This window comes from Ptychodera flava, chromosome 22 (genome assembly GCF_041260155.1).
Source record: "Ptychodera flava strain L36383 chromosome 22, AS_Pfla_20210202, whole genome shotgun sequence".
NCBI lineage: Eukaryota > Metazoa > Hemichordata > Enteropneusta > Ptychoderidae > Ptychodera > Ptychodera flava.
Genome location: NC_091949.1, coordinates 7630020 through 7641042, shown reverse-complemented (window position 1 = coordinate 7641042; position 11023 = coordinate 7630020). Strand labels below are relative to the sequence as shown.

General features: G+C 34.9%; 1 protein-coding gene across 1 annotated transcript in view; it reads left to right on the top strand.

Moving 5' to 3' along the window:
• The first annotated feature begins 464 nt into the window (after positions 1–464).
• LOC139122580 (glutamine--fructose-6-phosphate aminotransferase [isomerizing] 1-like) overlaps positions 465–11023 on the top strand; it is a 32162-nt gene continuing 21603 nt past the window's right edge. Inside the window, exons 1-4 of the mRNA XM_070688128.1 lie at positions 465–602; positions 5529–5636; positions 7627–7737; positions 10701–10826. Coding sequence (XP_070544229.1) covers positions 596–602; positions 5529–5636; positions 7627–7737; positions 10701–10826 — 352 coding nt within the window. The 5' untranslated portion in view covers positions 465–595. The remainder of the gene's footprint in view (positions 603–5528; positions 5637–7626; positions 7738–10700; positions 10827–11023) is intronic.

Sequence of the window (11023 nt, the reverse complement as noted above, 5' to 3'; positions counted from 1 at the left end):
AAATACGTTTATTAATCAAAAAATCTTATTCGTATCTGAATTTACAATATTATCCAATGCCCTATACAGTAGACTATTCATAAACAAAAGTTCGCATGATCTTTAGCAAATTACCGATAGCGCGATACTATTGCATCATAATATTGGGCACAAATCGCATGCGCAAACCTGTCCCTCCATCGTTCATCAAATAAAGTACATCCATCCATCTCAACAATCTCTCGCCCCTTCGAGCCTGCTTTCAACAATACATTTCAACAGGTTTAAACAAAAATAAGCAAGAGACTTGAATTTTATTCACTTTTGACCTTTGTTCAATGCCATGTCACTTTTTAGAACCAAACCACTGAACAGCTAGGCTTCGATCCCCTGTACACTAATAGTTTTACCCAACGATGATGACGACACAGGGTGGACCTGGTTGCTTGTTACGCATATTCTGGTTGGCCTTTACCATCAACGCCACCTTTTTTGACCAATCATAGTTCACATTACAACACTTATTTTAAGGGCTTGCCACGTATTTTTTACTCGGTTTGTCCGTTGAATGTAAATACGATCGCCCAGCTGCGTAAGTCCTGCTGTGTAGTCCAACATGTGCGGTGAGTATATGCTTTCTGTCCGTAGAAATGTCACATAGTGTAACTAAATACCATCATTCATGGATAAGAGGCTCACAGTACATGAAAATTGCCCGATTATCGGGGTCGTCCCGCGCGGCGCAAGTAGCTAATTTGGCTGAGCGTCCCCAGCTTCATGTTGTCATGCACTCCGTGTGTAAGCAAGTGTAGTGTACTCAAATTTCATTCACAAAACCATGGCTGCGAATGATTTCCAGCCCATATTCAGCTTTCAGTAAGGACGATCGCGCGCCGTATGTAAGTCCACGAAGGTCTACTGTGTAGTTTACGGGCAAGATTTACGACATGTTCCCTAGAATTCGTTTGGAGATATTTATCTTCTCCGTGATGCAAGCAACCTTTGTCCGCACCCTTTTTAGCAGTGCTTCTGCTACATGTTAGAGTATTCTAGAAAAACAAGCCGGATTTGGTATATCAATCCTCGGTATTCGCAAAAGTTGCGTTAAAGTTCTTTGAAATGGTGATGCATTTGCATTCGTGTATATGAGGAAATGTAGCTTTCTTGCCAACGTGGCAACAAAGATACGTGGTGTTAGAACACGACGCGTCGTTGACAGTTCAGTTTGTTGATATATTGAAACCAATCAACTCCAGTGACTGTCCTGGTATATCCTTGACTAGTATATAGGCACGCACCCAAAATCGCTGACAGTACAGTGCTGTGGTGTCCCCAAGTCAATTTGAGTTCCGTGTTAGTTTCATCTTTCTTTCTACCCCATGGTTTCACCTATGCAATTTCTTGCTAGTAGTCTAGATTACACTGTCAGTCATTTTATTTTTTAGATATCAATACTGATATTTTCACAACACTCTAGTGTTGTGCCAGGTCTATGGTTGTACGGATCATTCAAGATTAAATACAACAAGTGTGAAAATACAACACCATCAAATGGATAAAAACATCCAAGTAAAAATTATAATCTACTGGTAAATCATTACACCGTACCCTTAGCCAGATACTGGAGGGTTCAGTAAAAGTAAACATCAGGTCTCAAGATAATTCTATTGACTGTATTGTAATCATATCGTCAAACAGCATTGTCTCCTGTACAGTCTAAAAAGACCTGTGTGTGGAGAGCCGAAATGAAAGGGAACAGAAGCCACATATGTTTTATTAAGATTTGATAAGTTTACTCCCACTAATCAGTTTGCTAAAAGAATTGTGCATTTACTTGCAACATTTATAAATCCGACTGTCTGCTAATCATTGCAGTGTGGTTGCCCAAAAGGTGTAATTCATGCTTCAAGAAGGCACTGCAGTGGGCATGTCATCTGGGTGTGTCACAAAATTGCCAAGGACTTTTAAAGAGGTCGCAGTCCATCAATGCATATCGCAACAAAGGAGTGACTGTCGTTTAAACCGTGATGAACTAAAACTTTCCGTTCAAGAAATTTAAAACCCCCAAAACACCATATTGCCGGCCGGCAAATCAGTGTTACTTTTAAAAATCCCCTACACCACACAATGCAAGGTGTTTTAATAAAAGCTATTATAGATTTGCTCCAAGAAAAAGATAATGATACTCTGGAAGATGCAGAACATTCACAGTATAGTTATGATTCATTTGAAACATGCCAGCCAAAAGTATCAATCTCAATACACAGACTTAATCCCCGTAATAATGGGATTACAGTTTTGCGATCATGTGTCAGCTGTCTGTGGTCTCTAGAAGCCCAACCAGTACCACACAAAGTTGCAGTATGGTTTCACAACTATCTATACAGATTTACGATAGACATTTACTGGCAAATTACTGACAGGTATGTGTATGTGTACATTATTTGTCCCCAGTCCCCTCTTCTTATTTTCGATGCCATTAAAAACAATAAAAAAGAATTACGGTTTATACACCCATTGTGGTTTGTTTTTTGTTAATTTCCAAGAATTTTGGCAAATTGATGATTTCAAAGATGGATGATGAAACATAAAGGGACTAAAGAAATTGCAGACTTTCTGGTATCCATAATTCAACATTTATCATATCACAAATAAATTTTAATTTGATATATTATGAAAAACGTTCTGTGTTATCATTTCCATTTAGGTCTGTTTATATGGTGACAGGATTTGTAAATTTCACTTGAAATCTGATAAATTGACACTCAAGATATGCCATTCTGTTTATCTGCTATTGATAAGAAAATGATGTTAGAACCACAGTCATAATAGAGCCTTCTGAAATTTACATTTGGTCTTTAACTTAATTGAGCATATTTCTGTTAATATTCAATTTGCTATTGCATTACTTTGATAAGGTGTCCCAGGAAAGAGCATTCATGTTTATCCATAGATTTGGAATAACAATCACCAAGTGTCAAACACGTTTTAATTGAAATTTTCAAACGTAGTATCAAAATGGAAAAGTATCGCACTAATTATTATCACAATAATTCATTGTTTGATATGTGAATTGTGGAAGATCTGGGTTGTACCAGTCACTGAGTACCTGAACCATTGCAAGGCTTGCGTTTTACCCAAAGTTTTGCTGCAATAATCCATTGCCCTATCCTTTGGTTGTGTAGTGTTAGAGATTTATAGGGCTCCAGATTTCTGCAACCAAAAGCTATTAAGACAAAATGCAAACAGTTCTACTGCAATAATCCGTTGCCCAATCCTCTTTAGTTGTGTTGTGTTAGAGATTTGTAGGGCTTCAGATTTTCGCAAGCAAAAGCTATGGAGACAAAATGCATAAAACAGAGTGTTGACCTCTACACATCACAGCCCTATTTTTGTGAACCTTGAACTGACCTGATGGGACAATTGCATGTTGTATAGTCACTGCTCTGCATAAAAGTTTCAGGGCCACCAGGGCCATTACTCTATGTGATTCAGTTTGTCATCACTGAGTGTTGTGCTGACGTGGCTCTGTACAGTACATCATCAACCATATATGGGGTGCACTTAAAAAAAATCGTTGCATGGGATCTTATAGTTGCTTCATCCCTAGATTCAGGGGGGCCTCAGGCAGTTGAACTGCATATCCACCGAAAGACACTAATCTTACAAACATGCATGTCAATTCAGTTTTTAGGTTTGTAAGGGAATAACCAAGACTGAATGTAACACACTTTTCTTCAGAAATCATGTGAAGTTGAACTAAATATTTATCCTCTTTCGTTAAAGGCATCCGATACACAGTTAATATTGGAAAGGATTTAGTGTCATTGGCAAAATTTCGACAAGTATATGTATGCTATTAAAAAACATTTTCATAATCCGTATATGCAGCACTGATCAAGAATCTTAACATGAATGTGTAGTTCTTAAGAAGTGATAATTACTTTTTTTGCCATTCTTGTTAGCTTTGAACTTGAGTTTTTAATATGTATGGAGATGTAATAGGCAGAAGATAGAGATTTAACAAGCGTGTCTCTAAAATTGATAGGCTTTACATGTTTGTTTGATTTTTGTTGTGTATTTCATGTTTTAGTTGAAAAGTTGATGATATATTTAAGTTTTAAAGGTCATCATGCTTATTAGTATATTTCTTTCCTGTCTCTTGAAAGTTTACATTTTTAAAATATTTACACAGTGTTTAATGGAAAAAATCTCAAGCTGTTGTCATATGGATCAAATTATCAAGAGAATACAATCCTGAGTGAAAGTATTTTTTGTCATAAAATTATATGAAATTTAAGCGTGCTGCAAACACAGATCCACTCATATGCAAACTTGTTTTTGTGATTTTATGTGTTTTATAAGTAAAAGATCATTTTGATTTTATCAGATTCAGATATTGCATCCTTTTGTAATTACAGTCAAAGTAAATTTGTTGAACAGATGATACACTTTGTTGAGATCTCTTAAATGACAAAGTATCACGGATCAGTCATAAAACTGAGGAGTCTACTTTTGATGAATATTAAAAGTTATATCCATACCTTTTCATTCACTTTTAGTCTAAGATAGCAGAATTGAATACGGAAGTGATATTGAGATATATAAAACACCACAGCAAGTATTTCCGAACTTTTTAATTCTAGGGTTCATTTTATTTTTGAAGGCCTGTTGTATATTTGATCCTGCCAGCACCAATGATGGCCATAAAGATTTATGAAGGTCACCACAGTTCATGCCTGTTTGTCATTAAAAGGGCTGGCACATTGGCTTCAACTTTTTGCTTTTATTTTCATGATTTTACTTTCAAATATAAAAAAAACAGTTCTTGTAATTTTTTTCTGTAGGATGTGTAAGTATTATTGACCCTAGACTGTAATTGCACACGCAAGTTTTGAACAAAAGAATCAGTAAACAGGTGCCCCAGTCAAATATGGCCGCATCCAAGCAAATATATAAACATTGGTGGACATTTACTATCGTCACAGAGACTACATGTGTCCATCAATTGGAACACATCATAGTGAATAGTCACCTGTGACTTTGATGTTCTAAAATTTATCAAAATTTCTAAAACAGCATCACCATTCAGTATTTTGGCTGTTTCAATTATTTGTAGATTAGAAATGCATTTCTCAGTTTTCAAAGAATCTGCCAGCAAAAAGCATAAATCCGTGATAATGATCTTGAAAACGGGTCTTTGATTCTAGTGTTTGTCTGGACATCCATGCAAGTGTGAAAACACTGTGAGATGGTATTTCAAGAGGTTCATAAATAAATGCTGATGAATTTAATTTATTATCTAACATTCCTTGCCTGAAACTTCACTGACCCAGCTGGAATATACTTCATGAGCAATAATGTTTAGCTGACTGCGGGGCAAAACTGACCACTTCAATGTACCGGTAGTAGATTTTTCAAGTTACTGTATAGTGTTTGGTTTAAATACACGAGTGCACTTACATCAATCTGTTGATTCAATTTTTTCAAGAAAATTATTAAACGTGGCAGTTACACATATGTTTTAATTCAATTTTTTTTATTTACAGGAATTTTTGCATACCTTAACTACCTTGTTCCCAAAAAACGTCAGGAGATATTGGATCTCCTGATAAAGGGGTTACAGAGGCTGGAATACAGGGGCTATGACTCTGCTGGTAAGTAACTTTGGGGTTTCTGACAGAAAGTAATTTTTGCGGTTGTCACTCTCCGTTCTTCTCTTCTGATTTGACAATTCAAGGCAGAAGATCAACGAATACGATGAAATAATTGAAAAATCTTCCGCTATCATGATATTTGCATACAGCTAAAGCGGCAAGCTTTGTACAATGCGCAGATGTGTATCATGTAGAAATTGAATTTTCAAACTTATTCACTAGGGCTACAGCTGATTAAGCACAAAAACGTCACATGTTGCACACATGACTAACTCATTTACATGTGATCAAGAGTGTGTCACTTCGTTGAAATTCATATCAGGTATTGTGCAACTCAAAATTGAAGGGCTTAAATTTTTGCTGAAATTTTACCCAAGGAAACTTGAAAAACTGAATAGCAGTCCCTAAAGTGCATTTATATTATAAGAGTTAACTGTAAGTGGTAAAATAAAGTTCCATTTCTACAAAACTAAGCCGATGAAAACTTTATTTACTCCATAAGCTTCAAAATAAGCCCCCACAGATGGTAGACCAAAAGAATATTGTAAAAGTTTGAGTCCGAATATCTGTCCCTGAGGCATATTCTACCATAACCAGAATTTGCAAATGTTTGTTGATGTGGACTCGGTAATAAAAATACCATATTGACTTGTATTGATTGCAAGCTGCACTGGTTGCAACCAATTAATTTGTAACTGATGTTAATATTTGCACAACAGACTTAAACTGACGCACATATAACCTTTTCAACTTTTAACCTGTAGACTTTGATAAACAATTGACTTATTTTACCTTACAATACCTAACTTGTACAATCATTATAAGTACAAAGGTTGTGTAATAATCGGTCATACCACAATTGTGATTTTCAAAAATAGGCCTCTTTGAAAAAAATATGCCTATGTGTATATTGTTTGCTTATGAAAAATTCAAAATAACCTTACATTTATTCAGCTGCAAAGAGTGTTGTTTTTAAAAATTTGCTATTTTTTATTTGTTATTTAAAAGATATTGTGAAATAAAATAAATAATTTTTTATTGCATTAGAATTTTTCATATTTGTACAATCCCTCAAATATCTATCAGTTTCAATTTTGAAAGATGGAAGACAATGTTTTTATAAACTTTGAAGAATGACAACCTTCCAGAGCTAGTGCCTATCATAAGAATTTTTATGAAGTGTGCAGTTAGTATTTGTTTGTTCATCTACTCCTTTGTTTACTTGTTTGGTGTTTCGTTTATTTATCCATTCCAACATGAAAAGTACAGTCATAGCAAAGACCTGATTAGTTAGTTTCAGGAGCTTGATGTTACTAAATCTGTATTCTGAAAAATCCTTTTTTTTATAGTCAGCTTGAAAAGAGAATATCATGTGTGTGTTTATTCTTTTTTTATTTGTTAAAAAACACACTGTTTGTTTTCGAGACCGAGATAGATTCATTCTGATGCAACCTTGCCATGCTGTTCATGTTCATTGTGTATGTAGGCTGCTATTTTGGGGTCGATTTTATTTTTGCTGCAACAGCTTGTCTTGTGTTTACCATCACAGGTGTCAACGTGTAGCATATGTATGAAATATGATCTGTGATGGAAATGTGTCTAGTATATTGCCCACAAAAAAATTCCAGTATACAATACCAAGATGAGTGTGTGTCTGCATATGATCGGAAAACGTGTTTGTAAAATAACATTGTGACTTACACAAACTAGAGAATTTATAAACATACTGCTACATGTATGTAGAGTCTTTTGACACCATGGTAGCCAAACAACTTTACCAGATGGTGTTTCAGTAATTGAGCAATATCAACAATTTTTTAAATTCAGGAAATATTTCTTTGTGTCCTGGCCAGCCATGAAAATACCATCATCTTCTGGCAAAATTATTCCACTGTGATGATTTTGTTTTGTACATGTGTGCAAGTTAATAATAAAGGGTACCAATTCATTTACACAGGATAATGTAAGCATATTATTTTACTGTTGCCAGGCATTGCAGTGGATGATGGTAATGATGACCCCGCTGACAATGACAAGAAGAAGAAAATCCGCATCATCAAGAAGAGGGGAAAGGTCAACGCCCTGAATGATGAAATCACCTGTAAGTCCAAAGTATTCAAATTATAAGAAATGATGTGTATTCATTCTTTTTGTTTCCTATCTTGTTTGTATTTGTCACCTGTATCACAATGAACTCATTATGGTTATGACACGTCAGCATTCAACAAAATAAACATTTGAATCAAATCTATTTACAGTCTGAGCTGAGGTCATCACAACACAAAGCAAAGTGGCATGCATTTGAAGCTCTATCTGCCTAAAGATATCGATGTTTAATGTTTTGCCCAATAACTCTGCTGCAGGAAACTTCAAACTTTACAAGAGACAGTGGGCACGATGTGGAAAAATAATGTCAAAGTATGACGCAATAGCAAAGTCAAGATGGCTGCCAATGCTGAAGCGTCAAAATTAAACTTTTGTTTCATAAAAAGTTTTTAGTACTGAAGCTCAGCTTTCTTCTTTAGTTTTTGAAAATGACTGAAATCAAAACTTAACAAATATTTAAGGTGCAGTGAATAAACGTAACAGCAATTGATCTTTCACTTTGAATCTCTAAGGGATCATGAATAATTTAACATGCTCACAGCAAAAGAAATACTTGAGATTTGACCTGAAATCCCTTCCTCCATCTGTTTTAAGTTCAGAATGCAAAATTCAGATTAAGAAATTATGAATTGAACCTTCCCTGATTATCATACAAATTATTAAAATAAGTTTTTTCAACAAAAGTCATTTAGAAGGCAAAATGTGAATTACACATACAATTTCCATAGTGTAGGTATGGCATACAGCTATTGTGAACCTGCAAATGTTAATCCAGTTAGTTCCATTTTCTCATGTATTCGTTATGCCTTGCCCCTACAGTAACTGCTAAGTTTACATGCACAGGTAGACTAACTTTTTTTTTACCCTATGTACAGACATGCTGGTTTCCAGTGTCTAAATAACCACAGGAATATTAGTACAATCCCACTGTTGTCAGAAATAGTAAGCCAAGCTTGCAGGACAACTTTGCAGCAACTGTTATTTAACACTTCAGTATTTTCTATATTTGTTTATGCCTGCCATGTTCATAACTCATCTGTAAAATGTTGCAATTCCAAAACACAAAACATGAAATAGCAACAGAGGAAGAGCTGGTGGTCATAAAAATGTGAGGAGCAAAAAATAGCATGTGTTGAGACCAGCTAGTATTGTTTGAAACTAAAATGATTTATATGTATCAATGTGAGGTCACAGTGTAACTATCATACAGTGAAAAATGTATTTTTAATGTTATTTTTATTTCAGTCAAATTTATAATTTGGATACAGGATTTTGCTCGATACTCTATTGCACCGAATATCAGGGATATTTTGGTTTAAGTTATCATTTTTGAAAGTTGTACCGTAAAATGGGTACATTTTTTTAGTGCATAGAGAAGACAGGATATATGATAGTGTTCGGTACAAATCAAATACGGTGGGATTGTTTCACCTCTAGGCTCTGCATTCATATTAAAAGTTGCCATTTGGAGGAGTTTCATAGTTGCCTTACTGCTACCATGACATCTTTGATACAGTATTAATATTTAAAAAGTCAAAAGTCAATTATGTTGTATATAATATGTAAAGCCACTGTACAGCCATATGTCTCCATGGATTTTGAGTACCATATTATGGTACTAGTTTGACTTTTTAATTCTGTATTCAAATTTTTCATTTGCATCATGGATATACAGAAAGAGAAATTGATAGTATAATCTGATGTTTGTCTGACTTTGTACATGAATGTATGTTGTACAATGTTATGTATATCACTTTGACTTTGTCTCTAACCACATTAAAATTGAAAAAACCATACCTAATGATTTACTTTTGCTAACCAGAAGAACAATAGGTCACTGTATTGATGATATTCGTCAATGGATGATTGAAAATCGGTTGGTTTTGAATGATGCTAAGACAGAAGTGATCCACTTCTATCAAAGTTTAAGAAATCAGTTGATCTGTCATCTCTTCGAGTAGGGACCACTGATGTTACTACGTCTAAATCTGTTCGTGATCTTGGTGTTTATTTAAATTGCTGTGCAGATATGAGTACTCAAATTTTGAAATTATGTCAGTGTGCATCGTTCGCTCTACATAGAATTGGTCATATTAGAAATGTTTTAGATCGTTCAAACACTGAAAGACTCGTGCATGCGTTTGTAACATCACGTCTCGATTACTGCAACAGCTTGCTGTTCGGTATCGAAGACAAATACCTCTGTAAACTTCAGTTACTTCAAAATTCTGCTGCTCGTCTAGTTACACGCACAAAAATGCATGAACACATCACACCAGTGAGACGTGAGCTTCACTGGTTGCCTATCCATGCTAGAATTAATTTCAAAATTCTTCTTTTTGTGTATAAAATTTTGCACGATCAAGCACCTGCTTATCTTTCTGATCTTATCACAGTTCACGTTCCTAAACGGTTTACACGCTCAGCGTTCACACCAATTTTGGAGCCGGTGAACTGGGAACAGAAACATTTTGGTTATCATTCTTTTTCTAATGCTGCACCCACTTTATGGAATGCCTTACCAAAAGAAATTAGATTGTCACCATCTGTTGCCTCTTTTAAAACATCTCTGAAAACATATCTCTTCAGAAAGTACTATAATGATTAAGTCATCGTTTTGATGTTCGTATCATGTTGCATTGTAGAGTTTGTATTTTTAACTGAGTATTTTAATGTAATTGTTGTATTTTAACCAGAGCATTTTTATGGTACTTTTATTATTATTGTATTTTCATCTTGTATTTTTATTGTAAAGCGGTTTGATATTTTATTGATGGAAATCGCTTTAGAAAAATAAATTATTATTATTATTATAGATCTTTTCCTCCTTGCCTAGGGTGACTAATAGTGAATGTCGAAAAAACACCCCCTAGGATAATGTTTAATTACAATATGGCTGATCATGGTCTGATCCTAGTATTCTACATTTTTACCATTTTGAAATTCATCCTTTTTCAGCCATTGAAGATCTGGATATGGACATTGAGTATGAAACTCACTGTGGCATTGCACATACCAGATGGGCCACTCATGGTGTTCCCAGCGCTGTCAACAGTCATCCACAGAGATCAGACACTGACAACAGTGAGTACCTTACTCTAACACAAGTACATTTAGTAGAGACATGTATAAACATGCACTGGGGAAGTAAGCACATATGTGTACACTCATTACCTTTCAAGTATTTGTGTTTTTGATAGAATTGGAAATTCGCCAATGAGCAAATTCTGACCTTTTGACTCTAATTCAAATATGTGTTATTTGCAGACTTTGAAATGAAC